General features: G+C 37.4%; 2 protein-coding genes across 7 annotated transcripts in view; one reads left to right on the top strand and one right to left on the bottom strand.

The window, feature by feature from the left end:
- The window catches only part of lrch1 (leucine-rich repeats and calponin homology (CH) domain containing 1), a 57,406-nt gene extending 34,693 nt beyond the window's left edge, over positions 1 to 22,713 (top strand). Inside the window, exons 8-21 of one of the 4 annotated variants that reach the window (XM_079428121.1) lie at positions 3,544 to 3,649; positions 4,532 to 4,614; positions 5,944 to 6,011; positions 6,140 to 6,202; positions 6,404 to 6,481; positions 6,597 to 6,633; positions 7,777 to 7,890; positions 9,254 to 9,310; positions 9,438 to 9,507; positions 10,472 to 10,585; positions 13,199 to 13,308; positions 13,622 to 13,759; positions 14,525 to 14,602; positions 20,359 to 22,712. In XM_079428121.1, coding sequence (XP_079284247.1) covers positions 3,544 to 3,649; positions 4,532 to 4,614; positions 5,944 to 6,011; positions 6,140 to 6,202; positions 6,404 to 6,481; positions 6,597 to 6,633; positions 7,777 to 7,890; positions 9,254 to 9,310; positions 9,438 to 9,507; positions 10,472 to 10,585; positions 13,199 to 13,308; positions 13,622 to 13,759; positions 14,525 to 14,602; positions 20,359 to 20,472 — 1,230 coding nt within the window. In that variant the 3' untranslated portion in view covers positions 20,473 to 22,712. Of the gene's footprint in view, positions 1 to 3,543; positions 3,650 to 4,531; positions 4,615 to 5,943; positions 6,012 to 6,139; positions 6,203 to 6,403; positions 6,482 to 6,596; positions 6,634 to 7,776; positions 7,891 to 9,253; positions 9,311 to 9,437; positions 9,508 to 10,471; positions 10,586 to 13,198; positions 13,309 to 13,621; positions 13,760 to 14,524; positions 14,603 to 20,358 lie in introns of all 4 variants that reach the window. The other 3 variants (XM_079428123.1, XM_079428122.1, XM_079428124.1) reach the window with 3 other exon arrangements.
- Positions 22,714 to 22,798: 85 nt separating this feature from the next.
- Positions 22,799 to 27,457, bottom strand: esd (esterase D/formylglutathione hydrolase). 3 transcript variants are annotated; one of them, XM_079428129.1, is made up of 10 exons: positions 27,374 to 27,434; positions 27,218 to 27,234; positions 26,883 to 26,966; positions 26,721 to 26,809; positions 25,719 to 25,817; positions 25,141 to 25,265; positions 24,867 to 24,986; positions 24,687 to 24,785; positions 23,878 to 24,045; positions 23,252 to 23,558 (listed from the first exon to the last, which is right to left on the bottom strand). In XM_079428129.1, the coding sequence occupies exons 3-10, from the start codon at positions 26,948 to 26,950 to the stop codon at positions 23,478 to 23,480; spliced, it is 849 nt and encodes a 282-aa protein (XP_079284255.1). In that variant the 5' UTR covers positions 26,951 to 26,966; positions 27,218 to 27,234; positions 27,374 to 27,434; the 3' UTR covers positions 23,252 to 23,477. The 3 variants fall into 3 exon arrangements, with proteins under 3 accessions (XP_079284254.1, XP_079284255.1, XP_079284256.1); XM_079428128.1 differs by lacking the exon at positions 27,218 to 27,234 and having other exon boundaries at positions 22,799 to 23,558; positions 27,374 to 27,457; XM_079428130.1 differs by lacking the exon at positions 27,218 to 27,234 and having other exon boundaries at positions 26,883 to 26,961; positions 27,374 to 27,421.
- Between the last annotated feature and the right edge of the window lie 201 nt (positions 27,458 to 27,658).

Below are 27,658 nucleotides of genomic sequence, written 5' to 3'. Positions count from 1 at the left end.
TCCCGTCGGCCACTCATTGCCTGGACAAGCATCCCCATAACACTGAGGAATGCTTGATTGAAATCCGTCTGAGAGTGTTCCTCTGCCCTCAAGGCCACTTCCTGCTCCCTCGCTTGTCAGGCCTCTTCAAGTGCCATCTGCAAGTGGCGCTCCCTCTGGGCACGGTTCAGCTCCTGCTGCTGAATGTCTGCCACCTGCATCTCTCTTAATACCGCAAGATGTTCCTGATGGTGCAGGCTCCGTTTCCTCTTGCCTGGACCAAAATGAAGAAAATCGAGTTAAAAATGGGAGTAATTATTTTGAAATGTGATTTTATACAAATTAATTTATGAAAGAACTGTACAGTAACATCCTTAAAATATCTACCTTATCACATTTACAGTAGCTACAAATAATGTATTTATGGTAAGCAACAGGAATTCATGAGACACGGTATATAATGATATATACACTCACCTAAAGGATTATTAGGAACACCTGTTCAATTTCTCATTAATGCAATTATCTAATCAACCAATCACATGGCAGTTGCTTTAGTCACATGCAAATGCATTTAGGGGTGTGGTCCTGGTCAAGACAATCTCCTGAACTCCAAACTGAATGTCAGAATGGGAAAAAAAGGGGATTTAAGCAATTTTGAGCGTGGCATGGTTGTTGGTGCCAGACGGGCCGGTCTGAGTATTTCACAATCTGCTCAGTTACTGGGATTTTCACGCACAACCATTTCTAGGGTTTACAAAGAATGGTGTGAAAAGGGAAAAACATCCAGTATGCGGCAGTCCTGTGGGCGAAAATGCCTTGTTGATGCTAGAGGTCAGAGGAGAATGGGCCGACTGATTCAAGAGCAACTTTGACTGAAATAACCACTCGTTACAACCGAGGTATGCAGCAAAGCATTTGTGAAGCCACAACACGCACAACCTTGAGGCGGATGGGCTACAACAGCAGAAGACCCCACCGGGTACGACTCATCTCCACTACAAATAGGAAAAAGAGGCTACAATTTGCACGAGCTCACCAAAATTGGACGGTTGAAGACTGGAAAAATGTTGCCTGGTCTGATGAGTCTCGATTTCTGTTGAGACATTCAGATGGTAGAGTCAGAATTTGGCGTAAACAGAATGAGAGCATGGATCCATCATGCCTTGTTACCACTGTGCAGGCTGCTGGTGGTGGTGTAATGGTGTGGGGGATGTTTTCTTGGCACACTTTAGGCCCCTTAGTGCCAATTGGGCATCGTTTAAATGCCACGGCCTACCTGAGCATTGTTTCTGACCATGTCCATCCCTTTATGACCACCATGTACCCATCCTCTGATGGCTACTTCCAGCAGGATAATGCACCATGTCACAAAGCTCGAATCATTTCAAATTGGTTTCTTGAACATGACAATGAGTTCACTGTACTAAAATGGCCCCCACAGTCACCAGATCTCAACCCAATAGAGCATCTTTGGGATGTGGTGGAACGGGAGCTTCGTGCCCTGGATGTGCATCCCACAAATCTCCATCAACTGCAAGATGCTATCCTATCAATATGGGCCAACATTTCTAAAGAATGCTTTCAGCACCTTGTTGAATCAATGCCACGTAGAATTAAGGCAGTTCTGAAGGCGAAAGGGGGTCAAACACAGTATTAGTATGGTGTTCCTAATAATCCTTTAGGTGAGTGTATACTATATTGTGATATCCTATTTGTACATATTATGATATATGAAATATCAAATTTGTATTATACCTGTTACCACACAGTGTCGTCGTGCAGCTGGAGGTTGATCGTGATGGTGTTGGCGGGCGTGGTGGAGACGCTGCTAGCACCGCTTGGGAAGAGGAGTCGTCGTTGCATGGAGAAAGTGCAAGTGAATCGTGGACAATGAGTCTGAGACGCAAAGTTTGTCTAATTAGTTGGGAATGCACAAATTACTGCAACTCACCAAAGAAAACATGAACATCATGAACAATAGCACTACTGCTGATAACTGTTAGCTACTAGGACTTTGTGCTTCATTACACCATGATTTTACAGTGAAATTGAGAAATAAAATAGGAATCGACGGTCAATAAAATATAATAATATAATAAAGTTAAGATTTCAAGCGTTATATTTAGATAATATAACCCAACGTACCATCCTCGATCGTGTTCTCCAACAACGGCGTGGCCGAGTCCAGGGCACCCTCCCTCCCATTGCTCGTTGGTCTACCTCCGTAGATTGCGTCCATTTGGTCGAACCACTTCCACGATCGTCTGTTTGAACCACTCCGGCCGTTGTGGTCCTTTATGCTTCTGTAGTCACTTTTCAGTTTTTTTAACTTGTCCCTACACTGTTTGTAAGTCCGGTGGTAGCAGTGTGCGGCCAAGAGCTTAGCGACCTCCTGAAAAACTTTTTCATTCCGCGTCGCCCCATCAAGCTCTCGCTGGATCCGCTCCTCGGCTATCAACGAGAGGAACGTCTGTACTTCCTCAATAGACCACGAAACAGCCATTTTTGGTTGATACAAAAAGGTGCGTTTCTTCAAACAAAAAAGTTGCGTTCAATCCTTCGCTGGCTGTGCTGATTTAAATCTAGCGGGTCTGTTGTGTCTCGTGTCGCAAGTTCAGTGACGCAGTAATGACGATTTTCTCCGGCCAATCAGTGACCAGCAGAGTTTACACGTCACGTTTTGGTAACTGTTTGGCTTGCTTGGAACCTCGGCCGAGGTGATACTAAAAAAGTACCAGGTACTGTATCCAGTGGAAAACCCGCCAAAAGTGAGCTGTACTGAACCGTGCCGTGCCGTACTATGCAGTGGAAAAGCGCCAATAGTTTCAGCGGGAAAGTGTTTCTTTGTCCCACTTGACACCTCATTTGCATGTTTTATGACCGGTCTGGAGAATCGGTGTAATTTTTCCCACAGTACAGTAAAAATAGTATGATGCATGTCACGATTACATGGTGTACATCATTGTTTGAGGAATAAAGAGCAGATAATTTTGATATCAAGAAAGAGACATCTAAAAGAAATAACGAGTGGTAACTAGGCTAATATACTAAGGAAATATACAAACAACACATGCATATACCAGATACATTTGTAACTGATTAATTATGGTCTAAATAAAGAAAATGTCTCTGTGTGTGTGTTATGTGTCTTGTAATCGTGGGGGTAGTCCACTGGTCAACCAGGCCTGGTACCGAGGGTCATTTAGTTTTCTTTGGAATGTGGAAAGTCAGATGGAGAGAACAGATAGTTTAATCTGTTTAGCATCTTTTTGACAGTGGGTGGGACAACCATTGGCAATTTAGCACCCATATAAAGGTAGAATGTGGGGCCAGGTCTGTGAATTATATGCAAATGTCAAAAGGCTAAAAGGGGTCTCTTAAGACACAAAGCCCCAACGACCATCAAGGATCATAAGCAGATGTTACAAAATATACCATCACAATTCTAGCACAATTACTTTAATTTAGTCTTATTATAACCTATACTTTTTTAAACAATGTATAGTGTATTTTTAATGTTTGTCTAGCTGGTGTTTTAGATGGTGTGTTTTTGTGTTCTAGCCATCAGATGAAGACAGTCTCAGCTTGAATGTGCCCATGACCAACATCACAGAGGAGGAGGGCTTGAGCAAAGACGACTCCAGTGAACACATCAGTGCTCTGACAGGTGCTGCTCACACGCGCAAACATGCCCTCAAATGTGTGGACAGGATATTAAAAGCCTGTAGAGAAAAACATCCTCTTACTAGGCTGACACAACAGTAGAGCGATACCAAGAGTGTATGAGACCCAGGTTAAGCCCAGGGGAAGGTCCTGGACAGGAAGTGTGGATACTGGCTGGGAAGTCAGTGTCAGCACATAAGGAGAATTAAGGGAGGAGGAGATGAAAACCGAGAACATTGCAGGAAGAAAGGAAAAGTGTGTGTGTGTGTGTGTGTGTGTGTGTGACTGCTAAGCTGATAGGAGGGTCCTTTAGTCTTTAAGCTTTCAATAAGATTACTTGACATGTCCACTCTGTGTCTGCATGTGTGAATGAATGTGTACATGTTAAGTCAAGTCAAGTCTGCTTTATTGTCAATTCTTCCACATGTACGGCACATGCATACAGAGAATTGAAATTGCGTTACTCTCAGACCCTTGGTGCATACAGTTAACATTTAAGACACTGACAGTAGACGTTCAAATACGGATAAATACAGTTTAAACATATGTACATACAACTATACAGAAATGCAGTTTCTACATACAACTATACAGAACTATGCAGTTCATTCTAGAAGAACACTACAGTAATTGTACTTCTTTAGGTTTCTGTTTGTTTTCAGTTAGAGGAATGTTCCAGGATTAAAATTAAGTTTATCTACAGAGATTATGGCATAATGTCAGTATTGTTTTGTTTTTTTAAAGCAAAAATTGCATTACACTTACATTAGTATGTAATTGAAAGCGGTTTTGATTTACATTTAGTGTCAGCGAAAAACTCTTTAGCATAGTATAATAATTTAGTTTTAATTTTTTTATTTAATTTTTGTGTGTGTGTGTCCGGTAGGAGACAGTTCATCGGAATCTCTCAAGGAGCATCTAAGCTATCGAGACTCTACACTCAGCTCACCGTTCGTCAACTATATCAAAGTGAGTGTGTTAAAGATTGATCTTTTCATGGTCTGTCAGAAGTGTGTTTGTATTGAAAGCTGGAATTTATGCACAGTGCGGATCAGGAGGTTTTACTCCACCCAGGCTAGTTTAGATCAGTTTCATGCACATTTTCCAGTCTCACTTTCTTCTCTCCTTCATTACACTGTTGTCCATTTGCCAATTAAATGGTGCTGTGCAGAAGCCAGATTAAGTTGTTGTTGTTTTTAAAACTAAACTTGGTGAGCACATTATCCTGCCCTGAACTCTGACGTTCAAGACCAGCAGATTGTTGGGGCCAATTCAACACCACTTTTTCTGTTTAAATTGTGTGGAATAGGTTCAGATTGGCACTAGCACTGGCAGCAGGGTCCCCTATTGTCCACAACAATATTCACAAATGACTTTTCTATCTAATAAAATATTCTGGATCTTGGCATAACTAGAAAAATGTGTATTTGTAAATTGTATAAAATTGCCCATGGAGTTTTATTAATATTTCAAGAATTATGACTTTTCCATTCCAGGAAATCACATGAAATTAAGCTACCTTATATCCGGGTTCGCCAAGACTGTAGGAATCCTGGTTCTTCGGAGACAAAGCATAGTTGTTTTTAGTTGTTTTTGTTTAGTTATTTGAATTCTTATTATAAATCATTTAAGTCCTTTTTTGGCCTCATTGAAAATCACTGCTCTAAATGGAAAAGAGGCATGTGAAATGTTCATTAGGGGTTTTGTTTTGCTGGGGGTTTTTTTTGCTTTGAAAGATTAATGTGAAATCATCCCGCTTTTCAGAATATTGTGGGAATATCTGATTTGATTTAAGATCTGTTTTTTGTTTACTTTGTTTGTACTGTTTTTCCTTTTTATTTAATGTTGGCTGTTTCCTATTGTAGTTGTAATGTCCTAGTTTGAGCCCCAGCTGGAGTATTTTGAACATCTTTTTTCTTCTCTTTCCTGCCTTTATCTACCCTATTTCCCTTCATTCCATTCTTTTCTTGTCATATTTTTCATCTGCTTCTCTTGGCAAAGCGCTTTATGTTCCAGTAACTGTTAGGTTATCTGATAATGTCTCATTGCATCATTGGATTGGCGCAGACAGTGTTTATTTGTGCATTAGCAGTTCCCTTGTGAAGTAATCCACGTCTAGAGGGACATTGTGCGTATAAAGCGGTGTGTGTGTGTGTATTCCCATCTGCGTGTGCGTCACCCTTTCAAACAGGCAGTGGTGAATCTGTTTCATTAAATTCTAGCCAATTAGGCCTTTAGCCTGTTGTCACATGATAGAGTTTGCAGCTGAATTTGATGTGTGTGTTTGTGTGTTTGAAGGGTCGAGGTGCGGATTTCGATGAGCCCCTCAGGATAGAGGAAGACAACAACTGGACTTCAGAACAAACGTACGTTTATATCCAGATATTTATCATGCGTCTCTCTTTGTTTCTGTCTTTCTTTGAATTCTTGCGTTCTTTGAATTTGGTCAATAGTTAAATGATATATTCTTATATTATGTTACTGGGTCCAACAGGTCAAAGGTTAACATGATCAATCAGTTAAAGGAAGCAGTGGAAATGCTACAGGATCCTAACAGGTAGGATAACACGGTTAATGGTGTGTGTCATCGCAAAATGTAAACTATATTATTGTCCAGATCTACTAAATGCAACTATAAAACATGAAGATATATTAACATACTATATTACATTATGGTTTTCTGTAAAGCTGCTTTGAAACAATGCGTGTCGTGAAAAGTACTATTTTAATTAAATTGATTTAACTTGTTTGTATATAGGGTTAACATGAACTCAACTGATCTCTCTGGTATTAAGCTCTACCCTGTGGAAATGGTTACAGTAGACGAGTCGCTCAAGTAAGTTGCAGCTTCACAGTTTAAATGTTTTACAGTAAATACAAAACAGTAGTAATGCTGCTTTACATGCTACAGTTCTCACCAACACCCCATTCTTGTTTTTGTCTTCCTGCAGTGGCCAAGAGAGTGACGAGGGTCAGGCGACACCAAAGGTAAACCGCTGGTACATGTTAACATCAGACACATGTACAAGAGGACCTTACTGGTTCCTCTAAGCATCCTGTTCATTTCCCTCTTTATAGTGCTGCTGTAGACTGCAGTGTTTCTCTAGAGTTCCTCTGAGATCAGTGGGCTATTGTTGAAGGGTAGATCAGTTTCCCAGGGGCATTGTCTTTCACACACCTTTTAGATGGTTTGTGTGATGTCAGTTATGTGACGTCATATTTGACATAGTTTAATTTCAAAAGGTGCTAGTTTTTCATTCATTCAAGAGCAGCTGCAAAAATCCATTCCCTTCACTTAAACTGCTCAAAATTAAGACAGTAGCACTGTTTGGTTTGAAGTACTTACACGACAAAAGTTTGGGGTTGATAAGATTTTGTAATGTTTTTAAAAGAAGCATTTAAAATCACCAAGGCTGCATTTAGTTGATAAAAATACAGTAAAACAGTAATATTGTGAAATATTACAATGCAAAATCACTGTTTTTATTTTAATAGACTTTAAAATAGATCAAAAATTTGTGATGGCAAAGCAGAATTTTTATTTTACAAAATTTTAAATTAGTCTTTAGTTTCACACGATTCTTCAGAAATCACTCTAATATGCTAGTTTGATGCTCAAAAATATTTATTATTATCTGTGCTGCTTAATATTTTTGTAAAAATCGTGATACAATTTTTTCAGGATTCTTTGATGAATAGAAAGTTCAAAAGAACAGCATTTATTTATTATAAATGTCTTTACTGTCACTTTTGATCAGTTAAATGCATCCCTGCTGAATAAAAGTATAAAATATATCCTACTGACCCCAATCTTTTGCATGTTGGTGTATGATGTGCCTTTATTTTGCAGTGGTCTGTTGTGGTAGTTTTTTTGTGTTGTCGTTTGTCTGTGTACTGTAGATGTCTTTGCTGTGATGTGATATGATTATTTGGATGATAAGAAAATATTTCCTGTTATTAAAACTGTAATTAACCGTAATTAGCCATGCTGTGCAGTAGTTCTGGTTAGCCGTGCTCCTTGTGTGTCATAAGTACATCCAGTTTAACTCCTGGGCTGTTTTTACCAGCATGATGTGTGCTGTGGTTAGTGTCATAGTTTGATGGTCTTAAGAGCCGTGATTATCATTGAAGGCAGCTCCTGGAGAATGCTGGGAGTTCCAGAGGAAGAGACAGTACATTCTAGAACGGGCCCGGCTCGAGGCCCAGCTCGCATGTCAACAGTATGCCCTGCACATGGCACAACAGGTAATCTGACTAAACTAGTCCTGCCATTCAGCCTATAGATGCATCCTGTTTGACCAGTGAACACTTGAGCAACTTGTGCAAGTCACGTGGGGACATTGTTATAAAAAATGCAGCTGGTCTCTCAGAAATGACAACATTTGGCGCAAATGTGATTAACATTTGGCGCAAATGTGTTTGTCATTTGTATGTAGTGCACTTTGTACCGAATTGGCCAAACAAATGGTTTAGATGTAGCTGCCACATACGTGCTTTTTGTTTGTGCTGTGGTGACCTCATTCTCGTTGTAGTTGTGCTATTGTAAACGCGGAATCTGTACGCAGAACTCCAAAGAAAACAATGCAGATTTCCACAGAATTGGAGCCACTGCCATTTAAAAGTTCTACATGGCCTCTGCATTTTTGTTCATTAAAATCAATGTGAATTCTCTTGATTTTATTCATCTGGAAGTGACTGAATTATAAAAAGAGGGTGTTCCATACCAGAATGTACAATGTACAGAATGATACAAGATTGCTAAAAAAAAAGTGCTGAAATAATTTTTTTGGCTATTGGTTAGCATTGTAGTTTATCGTTGAAGAGAGAGTTTGCCAAAAATATTCTTTTCTCGCCGCACATGGCATTCCCTCATGGCTTTCTTTCTTCTGTGGGATATAAAAGTAAACATTTTGAGATGTATTTGGCTAGCAGCATTTTACTAAATATCTACTTTTATGTTCTGCAGAAGAAAGCAAGTCATTCATGTTTGGAACAACATGAGGGTGAGTGAATGATGACAGAATCTAAACTATCCCTTTAACGTTGTTTTAAGGGAAAAGCTTATTACATTTTGATTAAAGATTTCAAAGATAAAAATATTATTTGTTTGGAATAATGTGCACTGGTGAATCGTTCACAGTAACACTAGAATTTGATTGTGCCGTCATCTACCACAAAGAGTGAAGTACTCTGTTTAGCATTTTACCAATTCATTCTGCACAATTCAGCAGATTTTCCACTGGTTTGTAGATTGCGTCTGGGCATTTTTTCACTCAATCTACAGTGTTTGAAATGTATGTTGTGCTGGATGCATTTATGTTTATTAATAGTACTTTTAGTCCATGATGCCATGGCTTCATAAATCACCATTTTAGATTGAATAGAAATGATATATTTAAAGTAAATGTACTCACTTGGGATTGAGAATTGTCTTTCTACTTTAATGAAATGGGAAAACAAACAAACAGAGACTTGAGAAAGAAAGACAAAGAGTCATATGGAAGCAGAGAACAGTGACACATTGTTTGACTATGTCTAAAGAGCTGGTCTGTTAACGTCTTACATCATCTCCAGAATCCCACAGACTGTTTTTTTCCCTCACTCTTAGGGTGACGTGATTGGCCTGGAAGGATCAGGTGATAGTTGTGAGAACCAAGTTACCAAGGTAAATCTTTTTTCTGACTCAGTTTAATGTTACTGTGGCTTTACACCACTGTAACGTTATGCAACGGAATTTGACTTTTTAAAAATGATTCAGTGAACTTATGCTGAATGTGTTTGTCATGTACCAGAGTGAAGACAACACCCCAGTTTCCAGCCCCACACTGAGCTCCCCTCCCTTTGGTCTGAAGCCCAGATCAGGTGAGAACAGTGTTGTTTTACTAACACACATGGTGCCAATGTGCTGGCTGGCATTTTGATGGTCAGGTTGACATGGGTGGCATTGCATTTTAGAGGATGGTGCACATTTTGGGCTCTCTCATTATCATCACATTTCAGTAGTAAGAAGGTGGAAGTGTTTGTATGTAAAGATTTACATACCTTTTGCCTGTGGCCAACACCTGTTATCCTGTCAAGCTCATAAAAACCATACAATATTACAGTCAGGCTTTTTTCCATTCATATTGCTGTTTAACATTACTCTCTTGGCTTCAGGGCCTAAACTGCATCTTGATAGGTTTAGAAAAAGCACATGGTAACTGAATATGTCCTGTATTTTCTTTTCATTTACACAGAGATTTTATATTTTCACAAATACCATTCATTATTAATGTATACAGTTAAATAAACACACACAACAGCTTGCTTCATCTGGATGCTGTTTAATTCATGTAGCTGTTTGTTTATCTGCATAGAGGCTTGTTGTTGCTTCCCCCTCTAACATCTAAGCTAGCATTTGCATCATTATCTGTGATCTGTTATTTATGTCTAACATTACCAGCAATATCATGCCCTGAGTCTGACAGTTAACATAAATGTACCAGGTGCATTAACAGCATGCCAACAAACTAGTACTGAAATGCTGCTAACATTGAATTTTTTATTGTTTTTAATATTTTCTCTTTTGTGTTGTGCTGTATTTACGTGTCATTTTGCTTTGCATATCTTCCTGCTTCCTTCTCTTCCCTTTTATTTATCTGTTTCCCTGAACTGCTGATTGCTTGCTTGCTTGTCTGCTTTTATTACACACACTGCTGTTGCTTGGCACCCTCCTATTTTCTGATACCTGAAACTCCTGCCTGTTTCCTGTGGTTTTCCAATGAAAATGATTTGTTTGGCTCCTCCTCCTACTGGCACTATGCTTAATGTTGAAACCTACATCTAGCTTCACCCTCTGTGCCGTGCTCGACTCCGCCCTGTCCCCTCCCCCTTACACAGGCCCTGCCCACTGATAGAGACACGCCCCCTAGCCCAGCTGAAGGAGACATGCCAAGCAGTGGTAGGTTTGCTCAATGTATCGTCCTGTGCAGTCACATGCATTGCAATTAGTCTCTTTTGTGTTTTTTTTTTTTGTCAAGATGAAATTGTTTCGGGTATTTTTATTCTTCTTATATTATTTTTTATTTTGAATGGTGGTTGCTGAGCCTTTGAGTCACTATCATAGAGATTTGAATAAACCTTTAATTGTAAATATTAAATGTAAAATACGTAACTCATTTTCCACGCTACTGGAATCAGAATAACAAAGACTTTTGGGTGTGGACTCTTTTGACTTGGGCTGGTAAGCAGCCATCCAGAACACCCTAGCTACCACATAGCAATGCTTTATGACATCCAAAAAAAACCTTAGCAACTGCTTTGTAACGCAATACTGCATAGCAACACTCTGGCAACCACCCACAGTACCCTGGCATGATGGCAGCAGATTTAGCTTGGGCAAGCATTACTCTCATTATAATGCCTACTGACTGACATTTCCTATTTGGCTGAGAGAAATTGAATATTTTTGAAAGTTCATATGTGGAAGAAATTAAGAAATAAGTAAGATTCACTAGCAGCTGGTGAAAGTTGAAAAATGAAAGACTTGTCAACATATACTCAACCTCATGTCATTCCAAACCTGTTTGAATGTCTTTCTCTTGTACAAAAACAAGATCTTTTGAAGAATGTTGATAACCAAACAGTTTTGGTGACCATTGTCATGTTCCACGGAAGAAATAAAGGTTTGGAACAACATGAGGGTGAGTAAAGTATGGCAGAATTTGCATTTTTGGGTGAACTGTTTCTTTTAGCTTAGTCTAAATTTGTCACTCATCATGTATAGAAAATTTTTTGTATCTGGAAATAAGAAAAAATGTTTCTGAGGTTTGTGGTGTAGTGTTGCAGGGTCTTTTAAAACACAGGAGTGATAGAGGGGATGTGGTTGAGCTGAAATTTGGGGTGGCCCAGTGGCTTTAAATGGAGCTGTGTGTATTTATAGAGCTGCTATTTTGAAGCATTAGATAATGGCCCCAGAGGGAAAATTTGACTTCCATTTAAGTGGAAATGCTTTCAGAGGATGAAAAACTGTCAGAAGACATCTGTACTTACTCATCGTCTTGCGCGAGAGAAAGAGGAAGAGGGAATGATGGAACAAGAGAACAGTTTACTAATGAATAGCTCTGTACTCATAGTATTGAAACTTGAACTTGAGTATTGAATTATATATATTCAGATTCTACAGAGGTTTATTTTTGTCCACAAGAGAAATGCTACTAAAACTTGGAGAATTTGTAACTTCCTGTTGGGCGTCAGAAACTCTCCTCTGTGTGTTTTTTTCTGTCTGTGATGTGTATTTAAGTGCACTTTTTGTCAATAACTTTCTGGAATACTTGCTGTCTCTTGCACACAATGTAACAGTAAACACGTGAAAGAGTTGGATTAGGATGTGTGCTGCTCTTAGAGTTTAGAGACGTTGAGACAGAAAGTAAATGTGAGAGAAAGACACTTCGCTTTAAAGCTAAATGGTTTAATTTGTGTCAAGCTTCAAAAAAATGACTGTTTTCAAACAGCTTTCCCCAAACACAACCCTGGTTAGCTGTTGGTGAACAGATAGCCTCGCTCTCAAACTCACACCATTGGTTGAGCCAGTGTTGCTATGCTAGACTGGCAGAAAAAGGAGAAGGTATGGGAACATAAAAAATACATACTTTTAAGTAATTAAATGTACCCTAAAACACAGCATGAGAGGTGACTTTTCAGAGACTGTTTTTCACTGTGATGCAAACACACACACACACACACATTTAACTATCTAAGCTATGAAAGTTAGCAATTTAGACTATTGTTTTTATATACTGATAGGTATTAATAATATATCCTAACAACACTAACTTTCTTAATTTATACAATTGGGGAAAAAATATATATATAAATTACTTGATTTTATACCATTTTTACATTTACCTCACAGATTTACCTCACTTTTGGGTACAAATTTGTACACACACAGTCATTTTTTTCTAATGCCGTTTAGAGATGTCTAACGTGTGCTTGCTGTTTTACATTAGTGTCCAAGCACGAAACACTACTCCAGGGCTTTGAACTGTGAGACAGCAAAAAGAGGGAGGAATGTTCTGGAATAACATCCTTTTGATGTTCCCTACATACTGTCCTCTTTCTTTCATTTCTTCACAGGATGAGAGGTTATGCAACTACAGAAACACACTCAGATGTGGGGAATGAAGCATTGTGTTCTTGTCTTTCTCAATCTCCCTCTTTCTCTCATGTCTAATGCTCCCCCTTGTGGGGAAATATCATATAATAAAAGCTATCAGCTGTCACTTAAGGACAGCATCTCATTCCCTTAAGAATTCAGGATGTTCATTGTGATGTAAATTGACAAGGCAGCTTGTCATTTAAAAAGTAACAATGGCAACAGTAATAACATTTGATTACGGTTTAATCCTCTTCATGTCAAAATTGACATTAACCTAAAGTTAAGAGTTTTGGGATATCATGATAGATGTGACGTTAAAAAGAAAGTGACTAAATGAGTCTTTATGCATGTCAGAGTAAGACAGGAGATATAATGTGCTCTGTGCAGACTGGTGACGCTTCAGTTGTGTGACAGTGTTTTTCAGGACGCACAAGACTCTGGAATCAGTGGATCCTCAGTTCACCATGAGAAGAAAGATGGAGCAGCTCAAAGAGGAGCTGGAGCTCATAGAGCAACTACGAGAGGTATGCAAACACACTCACACAGAAGCTATGTAAATTAACTGTATAACACTTTTCAAACAAACAAAATCTAAAGAAGAAATTTGTAAAACAATAGATATACCCTTTCAAAGTGAAAAAGGGGTTTTGGATATATTTTAATTGTCGAATGTTTTAAGGATGGAACAAATTATTTTAGCTACTGTATATATACATAGTATATATACAGTACTATATATACATATATATATATAGTTTCTTTTTTTCTCTCTTTTTTGACTAAAATATTTGAATGAAAATGTTTTATTTATATCCCAATCATGTTGATTTTTGCCAGAGTATTGAGAGCAGACTGAAAGTAGTTCTTCCAGAAGATCTGGGCTCTTCTCTCATGGATGGGGTCGTGCTTTGTCATCTAGTCAATCACATTCGGCCACGTTCAGTGGCCAGTATCCATGTACCATCCCCTGCAGTGGTGAGTCATCTCTGAATTATCCACACATTTACACAAACACTATAAACTACCACTCAAAAGTTTGAGGTCAGTTATATTTCTAAATATATTTTTAAAATGTTATTTTAAAAAAATAAGTGTTTGTGCTTACTAAGGCTTTAACAGTAATATTGTGAAATACAATTATTTAAAATAATTGTAAATTGTATCATTTAAAACAAATTTTCTATTTGAACATTTTAAAGGGGACATGAACTGCCTTTTTAGTATGTACTGTTCTCTGAGGTCCACTTATAATGTTATCAAGATTTTTACATCAAAAAACATAATTTAGACGTAATAGGCTATTTTCTGCCCTGTTTTTGACCCCCCTCATCAGAACGCTCTGTTTGAATAAGCGTGGCAGATTGTAGACCTGGAAGTAAACACCTACTGCTATGATTGACTAACAGTTGTGTGTTTGACAGTCTACGTCCTTCACAGGTGGACGCTGCCATTTAGATTAAAAATGCATAAATACTCCATACTTATCAATCAAACGATATGTGAAAAGATCAAGGGAATTTTGGTTTCTCAGTTCATGAGCCCCTTCATTTGTATTTTATTAATGTAATGGCAAAAACCTTTTGATCAGTTTAATGCGTCCTTGATGAATAAAAAAATTACTTCCTTAAAAAAAACATTTGAATGATAGTGCATGTGTTTGTTAGCCTGAAGTTTAACCTGTTTTTTTGTTTGTTTGTTTCTCTTTTTTGACATCTGTATATGGATACGTTAAACCTTCAGCCCAAGCTTAGCATGGCTAAATGTCGCAGAAATGTTGAAAACTTTTTGGATGCCTGCAGGAAAATGGGAGTCCCTGAGGTGAATATTTCATTTATTTTTTTAATGCCAAATGAACTGGATCTGTTTCTCAAGGGCCACTGTTTGTACAGGTTTTGCTCTACTAGTCTCTTATGGGCAGTCCTAAATTAAAAACATTTACTGGTATTTGTGGTCAACAAGAACAATTTATCATACTAACATTATTCTGTTCAGGTGAAACATTCAATTCAAAGCTGATTCTATATTTTTTGCATGCTGTAACTAGTGCTTCAGTGAAGTGGACTGCTAATGAGGATTTCCACTGAATTTCCTGTTTAATTTAGGATCTGAATCTCAGTCTGGAAAACCTGTATGATTAGTTTAAATTAGTTTTTCTGACAATGAACCTGTGCACACAGGGCTCCATGAAAACAAATCCAGGCAAAATACATGTTATTACTTGACTGATTTTGTTCATTAGCCACCTCTGATCTGATTAGTTGAAGCAGCTGAGATTGCCTCACACTGATCTGTGATCAGTCACACCCTTGAAAAAGTTTTGGAGACATTTCTGCCTTGTTTATCAGCTTCAAGAAACTTCTGGACCTTCTCTGGTCAATAGAAGTTGGGAAAACTGATCATAGAACAGCATTTAAAGGCACTTTCTTCCTCTAACCCTACTAGAGCTGCATTATGGCGTTGTATTAAGATGTTATCATCATGGCTTTAGGCTTCATCCATTTCTAGGGCTCCATTCCATCCTGTTAATGGCTCTGACCTGCTCTCTGATAAATGATCATGTTTCCTTGAGCTGTGACCGAGAATTACAGTGTACTGATAAACAGACGACAGACCATAACACATGAGTGGAATGAATTTCTGTGTAAAATGTTCATAAAAACCTTTATTTCATCAATTCAGTATGACAATTTGTGTAATATATTGTCCAGTTAAAGCTAGAAGCAATTACAGTCCACATCCATGAAAATCTTTGTATGTCTTAACTAGCCACAGTGAGCACAATGTCCATGTTCCCTTGAAACATGGACGATATGTTTGTTGTCGATATGATGCATCTCTTTTTGTGAGCAGGAATCAAAGTGAGGGTTGTTGGTCAATTTTGGGCCCACTGTTTTTGCTCAGACTGTGCTGAAGTTTCTATTGGTTATCCCATCCTACCCACTAAAAATGGTTTCAATACCATATCATTGGCCTTTCTAGAAGGAACCCAGATGTTGTCTTCTGCTTTATGGGTTGAGCTTGGTCCAAGCCATTTATAACAGGCTGCTCTGATTAGCGTGTTGTACAGGAAGCTTTTAGTTGTCACAGCTTGTGTCTGTAGTAGCAATAGCTACTACGAGTCTGCATGGCAGCTAGTTTTGTCACCATTTGTCTTGTGTTTGCTTTCCTGATAGCTGATGTTTATCAAGCTAGTTTATTCTGTTAGCGTGTTCAGGGCTAATGTGGCAGGCCTTGTTTGTTCGGTAGCTTCTGGTTAATATATCATTGCCTCGTTTATCAACTTAGACTATATGTTGGGTTCTGCAACAGTCTAGCTTGACCTGCTCTGTTCTTTACTGGCTTTTGCAGCTCTCTTGCTTTGCATCATTTTTAATGGCTGTAGCTTGACTTGTGCCTGGCATACGCTCACTACTGCACATCCACTAACCACCATGTCACCTGTGCACTTGCTAACCGCATCTGCCCCATCACACCTCACACCAGCCTCAGCTGCCTCCTGAACGAGAGACAATGACTGACAGTGTTCAACCTCACTGACAGAAAACTCTTTTTCAGAAGGCGGTAAAAGGGTCATTCTCAGAAAATGATGCCAACTGTACTTGAAAATCTGAGGGTTTGTGTTTTCACTTCATTTTAGGGTTAAAAAGATGATTTAGGGAAAAAAAGAAAAATTAGATTTAATGAAAAAAAGTAATTCATTAAAAATAAGTCACTTTATTTGTTTCTAGAATTAGATGACCATGTTCACGTTATTAGTCAATATTAGTTCAATGGCAATTTGTTTTACGATCACAGAAAGTTGATCATTTATACACTTGTAATTTGTACATATTCAAATATCATATTATTATACACTATTATACACTACTAGTAGTATTATACACTACCGTTTAAATGTTTAGGGTCAGTGAGATTTTTTTTTTTAAAGAAATTTATACTTGTATTCAGCAAGTATGCATTAAATCAATCAAAAGTGACAGTAAAGACATTTATAATGTTGCAGTTCTTTTGAACTTTCTGTTCATCAAAAGAATCTTGAAAAACGTGGTTTCCACAAAAATATTAAGCAGCATAACTAATGTTAATTAGAAATGAATAAGAAATGTTTCTTAAGCACCAAATCAGCATATTAGTGATTGCTGAAGCGAAACAGAAGTATTTGCACCACAGCATATTATTTAGACAATATTCTTGTTCTTTGTCTTGTCCTTTCTTGTCCTATTTTATAAAAGGAAAAAAAAAAGAATCACTGTATTTGTTTCTATAAAATAGATGAATTATTGAGATTGGCAATACTAATGTGTGTGATCAAACCGAAAGAATTGAAAACCTGCAATATATACACTTACCTCGGTTTGAACCATCTGGTCAACAAAGACACAAATATTCTAATTTAATTTCCTTAAATATGTCAGAAATATTTTTTATAAAGAGGGAAGGTGTAACTGGTTGACCACTGACCAGAATACTGTATAACTCATGCATTGGTGATGAACAAGGACATTTAATTGACTAATATTTTGATGAAAAAAATAAAAAATCTTCAAATTTAAATTTTCAGTATACACTAAATCGAGTTAAATATTGAACAATGCGACTTTTGTATTTTTTTTGAGTATTTTGTGAACTACATTTTAACAGTAAAGTAATCATGGGAACACATTTATTACACAACTGGAACTGTTTCTTGAGAATGATCCAGAATTCTTGCCGTTTGTTGAGCTCAAAGTATTTTACCTTTGACCTTTATCACTGTTTAATCACCTTCCTTATCTTTCTCTGGTGCCGGACGGATGATCTCTCCTTTTCTCACTTCCCTTCCTCTTTGCCTTTGTTCTCCCTTTGTTTCTCTCTCCATCCATTCTTCATTATTACACCATTCTCTTCTCCTCTTCCTGGTTCTCTTTGTCATCCCCTCCATGTTTTTAATCTCTCTCAGTCCTCTCTCTGTTCGGCTTACGACGTTCTGCAGTTTAACCTGCGTCAGCTCTGGGCAGTGGTCGCGGCCTTGCTCATGGTGGAGAGCACAGGAACAAGGCAGAAGGAAGGAAAGGTGGAGAGTGGCAGGGAGAAAGAGACAGAGGTCAAGAAGCTTATCCCCGAGTCCACTCAGACTCCACCCCCTTCCTGGCAAATATGGGATCTGATTGGCTCAAGTCTGCTACACGTTTTCTGTCTGGTGATGCTGTTTGTGGCCTACAGCTGGAGTGAATTTAAATAACAAACATGAACTAAAAACACACAAGTAACCCATTATATCGTTTACTGGTCCTTGAAAGCACATTGAACAGTTGGCCTCATTTAAAGGAATAGTTCACCCAAAAATGGAAATTCTGTCATCATGTACTCACCCTCAAGTTGTTCCAAAGCTGTACGAGTTACTTTTCTTTTTTTTTTCTTTTGTGGAACATAAAAGAAGATATTTTGAAGAATGTGGCTAACCAAACAGTTGTGGTCAACTCTGATTTCCATAGTATTGTATTCCATACTGTGGAAGTCAATGGAGACCATCTCCAACTCTTAAGTAAATGATGACAGGATTTTCATTTTTGCGTGAACTATCCCTTAAAACGAGCACAGCCTGGAGGGAAAAATGTGTCCCTGTCAGTCGGAGCACATTTAGTTGTAAAAACTTTTTTTGATGGATAGTTTCATATGTTTGACCAACCCTTACATCTTGACTTGGCTGTGATGGAAACCATACGCAACACCAAACATGCAACATTTTTGTAAGAACAACATGTGCTCCAGGAAGAAATTTAAATGCTTTCATGTTTGAGTAATTGCTATTTATTAGTTGGTAAATAACATTTATTAGTCCTTGCAAAATGCTAAGGAAACCGTCTTTTAACAGTCTTTTTACAAACATTTACGCAGGAGGTGCACTGATCACTTTAATAAGGAATGACGAATGGCCACATTCTCACTCACTTTCACCTCTGTACAAAACTTGTTTCAGAAAGTTCAATTTCAGCAGTCATAATGTTAAATTTTGTTGGATATTGCACATATAAACAATATAAGTGGTATATTTATTAGCATTTGCATGACATAAAAATAATACAAACGGATACGAGCTCTTGCTCATGCCAGTAATGCCAGTGATCGGCAATATATCTACAGGAATCAAGCGCACATTTGGTCTGCTTCACAGAAACAATTTGCAGATAATAAATCAAGACACTTGAGCACAGTAAGTGAAGGCCCAGATGCCATTAAAGCAAAATGATAGCTTTGCTTTGCACTGAAGTCTTGTACGGTGAGGTTAATCTATGATTAAAAACATTTAATCATTAGCATAAGGGCTAATTTATCTGTTGGATGTAAAAAGCAGCTACATTTGGTTAAGAGTGTTATTAAATAAGCGTGATGTGTTATTGCTTAGATTGGGAATATTTATTAAATATCCTGCACAGTCATTGTAAATTATTACATTGTTATTTTATCCAAAAAGCCATCTATAGGATGAAATAGGACTAATGAATCGTTGGTTTAATTTCCTGTTCATTAGTAAAAACAGAATGACAAACAGAGTGAACCAAATCAATTTTTTAATTAATTTAATAAGCAACATTCCACAACGATGTAACTAATACGAATCAAACAATGAGGAATAACAGTCGGAGAATAAGATTTAATTCATGTATTCTATCAGTGATCTGTAATAAAGGCTGAGGTGGGTTTTTAAATGAAATATCAGATTAACGCAGTTTTAATAGAGTTATCAGTGTAGTGGCTGTATGTAATTTACTGCTGTGAAGGTCTGTAAGCAAGGTGTCTCTAGAACGGAGGGTCTCTTCTAAATGGATCCTCTGATTCTGTTTTAGGTTCCGATCTTTAGCTCACATAATAGAATGACCTTGTTTGTCTCAAGTTAGTAAATGAGCAGACAGCCTTTGGACATCACTTCCTCAAACTACAGAGTACTTTGAACCTTATCGGCGTGATTACAGCAGTTATAATTGGCATTGCTTTCATCATCCAGTTTGACAAAAATATAGGCAATATTGACTGTTCGGGACTTTTTGTTCCGTATCTTTTCCCAGTTATTTCCTCCGTTGTAAAAAAGCTGCAAGATGCACAAAGTGTTTGTATTGCTTAAATTAGAATAGATTGTGTGGGTTCCTCTGACGGTTCAGCTGCTTCTGTTTATCTGACTCCAGACTTCTTGAATAGTGTTCAGTGCTGCTGCTGCTAGTGGACTTTGTAAGGCTTTGTGTTTTTTTTTGACCCTGTAAGTGAAAAGGAATAAATGTACAGTTTGGGTTGTTTTTCTCATCTTTGTGTCTTTAAGATATTTTTGGTATGTTTTAGTTAATTTTAAGACAATACACCACTGTTCAAATGTTTGGGGTCAGCATTTTTAATTTTTTTTTTGGTTGTTTGCATGAATGATATCGTATTTGGCATCACTCCTAATCAAGGTGAGTCTCTATTAGTTTCACTAACTGTATTCAGTAACAAGAGAATTCAGTTTTAATGAAATGTGTATAATAAATTCTGTTTTCCATGACTGTGTCTCTTTTTTCTCTGACATGACACTGTTTGTCCTCTTTGTGAATCTCTCTCTCCAGGATAAGTTATGTCTGCCACATCATATTCTGGAGGAGAAGGGCCTGATCAAAGTTGGCATCACTGTCCAAGCTTTGCTGGATGAGACTTCGGCCAGCGAGACACTCATTACATGAATCGTACAAACACAAGCAGATCTCACTGACTCGTGCGCACACACACACACACACACACACACTAATACCACCAGATGATCTTTGAGAAACTCCCTGGACCGTGTCCATTTATTTCTATTAGAACAGGTGATCCTCAGCTTGCAGATATATGCTCATGTTTTCTCTCACTTTCTTTACTTCATTATTTAGTACTGTTATCTGATCACTGTTGCCCAGGCAAATAGTCGTATAAGCAAAATTAGCTTGAGAAATGAAATTGCTTTATTTAAAATGCATTTATTTATTAAAAAGTTAGTTGAGAGGTATACAGAATTGTGCACAATTCCTGATGGTTTTTATATATACATCTACCTATATGATATTTGTGTTGGGCCTTTAGTGTGTTAGATTTAAAACACTCGTCCTCCCAGAGTCCTTCGAGTATGTTTTTGTAACCACTTTTGAACTTGTTTTTGGGAGACGGTGATGTTTTGTCTCAGGGGAGGTGTGGCCTCACTATAGTTTCTTACAGTCTCTGCTCTGCTTACCTGTTGGTCAGGTATGATTTCACTAAAAGAGTATGTTTGAGTGTGTGGACAGTAGAAAACATACCTGACACTTGTTTTTTTGTGTGTGTGTGATTGGTATCTTGAGGAGAGTATTTCTTTTGTGAGAGTGAGAGAATGCGAGCACATGTTGGCACTTTTTGTATGCAAGTTTGTGTTAACAGACTTTTTTTTTTTACTTGTGCGTATTTGTCTGATGTCCAAAGCTTCAGCTCCTCACAGACTCAGCCATGAAACAGACCAAAACATCTGAAGCTGATATCTCACTGGAGATTATTTGACAGTTGCCAAAATTATTTTCATATATCAATCTGATTTACAAACATAATCATTTTACAGTTTTTTAAATGTATTTTTAAAACAAGAGTTTTGTTTTTGTAGAAGGATTTGTTATGTGATATTGGTGTGTGAACGTGTAAAATGTACAGAACATTTATATTTGATGTGCTTATTTTAATGTTTGATTTGGTGTTTATTTTGCTTAAACCTAAAGCACAATTTATTTTATTAATGTGAACTGACGGGAAAAACAACTTTAGTATCTTCTAGGTTCTTATATGAAAGCAGTTATAACACTTCCATATGAAATTTCAGAGAGACTATTGGCTGTAGTTATTTATTCATGATTATAATGTACTTGCATTCAGTACAAATACAATACATTTACTAAGGATTATCTCTGTACTGTAATTGCCAACAAAAACATTATCTGCTCTTAAAACTTAATGCACATTATTATACTGTAGCAAATATTAGGGACACAAATCTGACCAGATGCTTTAAATTAGTGCATCGTGGGTTAAAATGCTATCTTAATAATACTCATACAACTACCTGGATTTTTTTGCACCATAAACCTATCATAATTTGATTAAAACAAATGGAACCAAAGGTGTGGATTAGAAAATGTAATTTTAGAGACATTTGAACGGGATAGCACTTAGACTTTGGTGTTTGATGGTAGCTTTACATGGTATTTTACAAATCTTTGTTGCATTTTTTTATTTTTATTCATGCATAGTTTAGACAGTAGTTAAATCCTATAAATTCACTGCTGTATCTAAAAAATTCTGTTGTTAGGGTAGTCCTCAAAGATTAAAAACACTGATTTGAGGTTTGTTTATATTCATTTAAGTACAGTATCGAAATCTCTGCTACAGTGGGCAGGTTGTGCATCATTACTCTACTGTCAACATTCCCCAGGCCAACAAACTAGGCCTACTTTACACACTAGATAGAGGTTTAAATGCAGATTTGATTTTGAAATGACAGTGTTTTGCACTTTACGTATTTGGGACTGTCTTTTTGGCAACTGGCAAATAGTATTATGCATGGTATTTGTATTACAGTATTTGGTGAAAATATCAGCTGATCAGATCAATAATGTGTTTGATAAATCACTTTAAAATGGGATACAAATCTTTAACTGCTGAATGTTATGTGGCTATTTTGTCTACTTTGTATAAGGAGAAAAGGCTTGTACTAAACAGTTTTGTATTTTAATTTTATAAATAGGAATTATTTTTCCATGTCTTTTCAGTGTTTGGGATTTTTCCCCTTTGTAATTCTGTGAACTTTAAGAACATGTACAGTAATGTTTTTGGGAAAAGCATGCATGTCATTCCACCTTTTGCCTTAACCTCTGTAAATAAGGTTTATTTGTACCAACTTCTACCAGTAAATATTTTCACCTCCAAAGACTATTTTGTTTCTTAATTTTCAAGGTACTGTAGACATGACAATAACGGTGTTATTTGCCAAACGATATTGATCAGATGTCTGAACCATTTAGCCTGCTTTATTTAGTGTGAAATGAAGGGAAAGGGGAAAGGAAAGGGAAGTGGTGTGTGGCCAAGTATGGTGACCCATACTAGGAATTTGTGCTCTGCATTTAACCCATCCAAGTGTACACACAGTAGTGAACATACACCCGGGAGCAGTTGGGGTGCCTTGCTCAAGGGTCTCACCTCAGTCGTGGTATTGAGGGTGGAGAGAGTGTTGGTTATTCACTCCCCCCACCTACAATCCCTGCCGGACCTGAGACTCGAACCCACAACCTTCAGGTTACAAGTCCAACTCTCTATCCATTAGGCCACGACTGCCGACACTGAGTGCTTGTAAAAAATGAGTGCTTATTAATAACATGCAGAATAATTGTGCACATAGGAGTCGTTCACAAAACAAATTTAAACAAATCCAGAAGGAAATCCAATCATTCACTGCAGAACAAACATAAAATCACATCCAAATGCCTTTATTTAAAGAAATGTAAATGTCTTGACACTTAAGCATCACCCTATTAGTTCTGCATAAGAAAATACAGAGAGCGGCACTGCAATTTGAGGGATAGTGTGAACCAGTCAGAACATGGCTGTGATGTCATTTCCAGCTGTGTAGATCCTGTAGGTGTTATGATCTGAAAGGCACAAGGGCTGGTTGCTATACTCGTCACGCACAGTTTCAGGCATTCAGATATTTAGCATGGTGCTTGATGTGGTCGTTGATGAAGGAGAAGATGAAATAGTAGCTGTGATCATAACCCTGACAGAGCAAATGAAAAACAAGACTGAACAAAAGTTTTTCTTAAAATATATAAATCATTTTAAATATTCCAAGTCAATGTATTAAAATCTAAAGGCCTGACCAAGCATCAGTCTGAGACCAAGTGAAAATGCTTCCATTTCTTTACCATTTAAAAAAAATAATAGAAATACTCAGCATCATAATTTTAGTGGAAAAAAAATACATTTTAGAATTTTCTGGTATGTGACTCAGCACTAAACATCAAGGTCCTATATAATTAACTAGATTTCCCTGCATGCAGTTCCTCTTATTCATCATGGGTTGGTTCAGTACTGACCTGCTGAAGGCGGAAAACAACAGGAATTTTCTTCTTGGAACAGGCAGCAATCAGATTGTCTGGAAGCAGCTGACTGGAAGACAAGAACTGGTCATCACGGCCTTGATCAATCAGAATATCAAACTCAGGACCGGAATATGATTCAGCCAATACAGTAGCATCGTACAACTGTGGAGATGACAGGAAGACAATTAAGACCAAAAGATTCCTGATGTTAGACAATGTGATGTGGTTAAAAATCATTCAGACACAAAATATTATACACCGCTATATACACTTACACATTTTGAGGTTTGTAAGATGTTTTAATATTTTTGAAAGAAGTCTCTTTTGGTCATTAAGACAGCATTTATTTCATCAAAATACAGTAAAACAGTAATTTAGTGAAATATTTAAAAACAAACTGCTTTCTATTCAAATACATTTTGAAATGCTATTTATTCTTGTGATGGCAAAACTGAATTTTCATTACCCTTCAGTGTCACATGATCCTTAAAAAATCATTGTAATATACTGATTTGCTCAAAAAAAAATGTATTGTTGTCAATGTTGAAAACAGTTTTTTTGTGGAAGCCATACTATCTTTTTTTAGGATTCTTTGATGAATAGAAAGTACAAAATAACAGCATTTATTTGAAAGAGAAACAGTTTTGCAACATTATACATATATTTACTTTATGGTCACTTTTGATTAATTTAAGGCATCCTTGATGAATAAAAGTAATAATTTATATCAAAACAAAAAATAAAAGTTCATAATTTCCACAGATTTAGGAACGTTAGTGTTTAAACATACAACCATCCCTCACCTCCCAGGTGGACTTGTCAGGTCCAAGATAGCCAGAGAAAGCTTTCTGTCCCCATGCACATTGTATAGGATTACAGATGGGTGCAAATGCTGACACAGACTGAAACAGACACATGTGAAAAATTCATATTGAATTTCAAACAATTAAATGATGAAGCAGTCAAATATACAGTATACATGCCTTATATTTCCCAGGATTCTTAAGTGCACAAATGAGAGCTCCGTGGCCCCCCATGGAGTGACCAGAGATGGACATCTTCTCCGGATCAGCAGGAAAGTTAGAATTAATCAGCCGTGGGAGCTGAGAACAAGAGAAAGGTGATAAAGTCGTTGAGTACAAAAGCCAGGGTTTAATATTTAATTGTAAAATTCTTAATTCATATCGGTGCTTGTTAGAGTATCACTTTGTTATGCTAGTGACTAACTAGGCTTTGGAGCATATAAATTACACACACCTCCTCGGTGACATATGAGTACATGCGGTAATTGGTCTTCCAGGGTTCCTGGGTGGCATTGACGTAGAATCCTGCACCTGTCCCGAAGTCCCAGCTCTCATCCTCTCCTTCAATGTTACAGCCACCTGACCAGAGTAGAATCATCATTTTCTGAGCATGTGCTTTTGTGTTAATAATGCTATATTAGCATTGATTGGCTAAGAGATCATGAAATAACAATAAACAGTGGTTCATCAATTTCTTACTCCAACAGTACAGACTTTTATGATTTAATAATAATTTACATCTGATTTATGCTTTAACTGGCATTTTCCCAAGCAGAGGAATGACTGCCTGTGGGAAACTCTAGCCACTGACCAATACTGGGAAGTCACAATACTATATGATCCCCAGGGGAGACTCTTATTTGTTTATCTATATGTTACAGTAATGCACTGATCTCCCAAGGGATCTCAGTATCCATAATTATTATATTTTGGCCCATGTATCTCTGGGATTAGGCTGAGCAGAAGTCATAGTTATGGGTTGTAATCTCTCCAGAGATGGGCCAGCAAGACTGTAAACGTTGAGATGTTTACGTGGACTGGTGTCTGGAGCTACGATGATGATCCCATGTTCAGAAGCCGCCTGCTGACTCCCTGCCTTAGTGATGAAGTTTTGCTCTGTGCATGTCAATCCTGCAAAACACAGTGGATGGTTAAATGTGTTTTAAAGTTCATTACTGGTTGTGTATACAATGAATATTGGCTCTTTGACAAATTGCTTTTCTTTCTCTGGATTAAAGTGTCTGCTGATTGCATAAATGTGACCCTGGACTACAAAACCAGTCATAGGGGTCAATGTTTTGAAAGAGATTTATACATAAAAATACATACTGAATAAATAAGCTTTCAATTGATGTATGATTTTTATGATAGGACAATTTTTGGCTGAGATGCAACTATTTTCAAATCTGGAATCTGAGGGTGCAAAAAAATCTAAATATAGAGAAAATCGCCTTTAAAGACGTCCAAATTAAGTTTTTAGAAATGCATATTACTGATCAAAAATTAAGTGTTGATATATTTATGGTAGGAAATTTACAAAATATCATCATGGAACATGATCTTTAATATCCAAATGATTTGAAAACTTGATAATTTTGTCACAAACAATGTATTGTTGGCTACTGCTACAAATATACCCCAGTGACTTAAGACTGGTTTCGTGCTCCAGGGTCACATGTAAATACACATAGGCCCGGTTTCACAGACAGGGTTTAGTCTAAACCAGGATTAGGTCATAGTTCAATTATGACATTTAAGTCATTTTTATAATCGTGCCTTAGAAAAAAAAAAACATTACTGGTGTCAATCTTGACACAAAACAAAAGACATTGATATATTTTAAGATCAATCAGTGTAATATTCTTTCATTTGAAACAGCTCAGATTTACATTTTAGTCTGGCACTAGCTTAAGCCTTGTCTGTGAAACCAGGGGATAGACATATAACTAAGCAAGCTTAGTAACTTCAGTATGCAGTATACAGAAATAGTAGCTCGACTCGTTCACTTAAGAGAAAAGAAATGAATTCAAGCACCTGAAAGCCAGTATAACACGGGGCATTTGGAGCTCTCAGCCTTGGGAGGAAGGTAAATGGCGAACTTCATTTTGCATTTTAACTCGGAGCTGGAAATAGAGTTTTTGTTAAGAGCAGTAATTTAGGTGAATATTTCATTCAGGCGTTTTAATGAAGCCTCACCTGTCATGCTCGAACACTTTCTGATATCCATCGCAGCACTTATTTGAAGAAACTTGCGTTAATGCCATTGCACCGTTTACTGTGCTGAGAAATATCAAGGTTTGAGTTCATATTAAAGATTATATTTCATATAGACTCACTGTTCACTCGCATGCAAACATATGCACAAACATTACTTCATGATTTGACTTTGGTACATAAAGGGTAATATTTGAATTCACTTGTATGCATCTGAACACTATTTAAGGTCTGCTAACTAATTCTTTTAAAAGATTCAACTCTGGACTCATGGAGTGTGCGCATGCGCACTGCAGTAACTGGCCTGCCAAACTCACAGCACCGCATGCAGGATCTGCAGAAAACGACCCAAAGAAACGTCTCAGGACGTTTGAAATAATGCCAAAACTTCCGCTACAGAACGTTACGTTTTATTTAGCTAACACACCCTTCTATGCAAGACAATGGCCTGGGTATTATTTTGTAGCACTTACCGCTGCAGCTACAGGATCAGGAGTTCAGTGTGACGTCAGGGTTAGCGTAAGACGTAAAGTCACGCCCCCTTACGTTTTTCTCGTATAGTCTGTGCTTCTACGTTTTGGACAAAAAGGGGCGCTCGAGAGATATATTTGTTTATTGTATTTGAAAGCGTTGACTTAACATGGTCATGTGCGCCAATATGAAATTACATTTCCAATTTATACTTGCAGTTCTTTAACTATAGCTATAATTGTGATCATGAAAATTAGCCAGTTTGTTGTTCAAAAGTAAGAATTAAT

This window comes from Barbus barbus (genome assembly GCF_936440315.1).
Source record: "Barbus barbus genome assembly, chromosome: 11".
Lineage (NCBI taxonomy): Eukaryota > Metazoa > Chordata > Actinopteri > Cypriniformes > Cyprinidae > Barbus > Barbus barbus.
The sequence above is the reverse complement of the archived record's forward strand: the minus strand, read 5'-3'. Positions and strand labels throughout refer to the sequence as shown.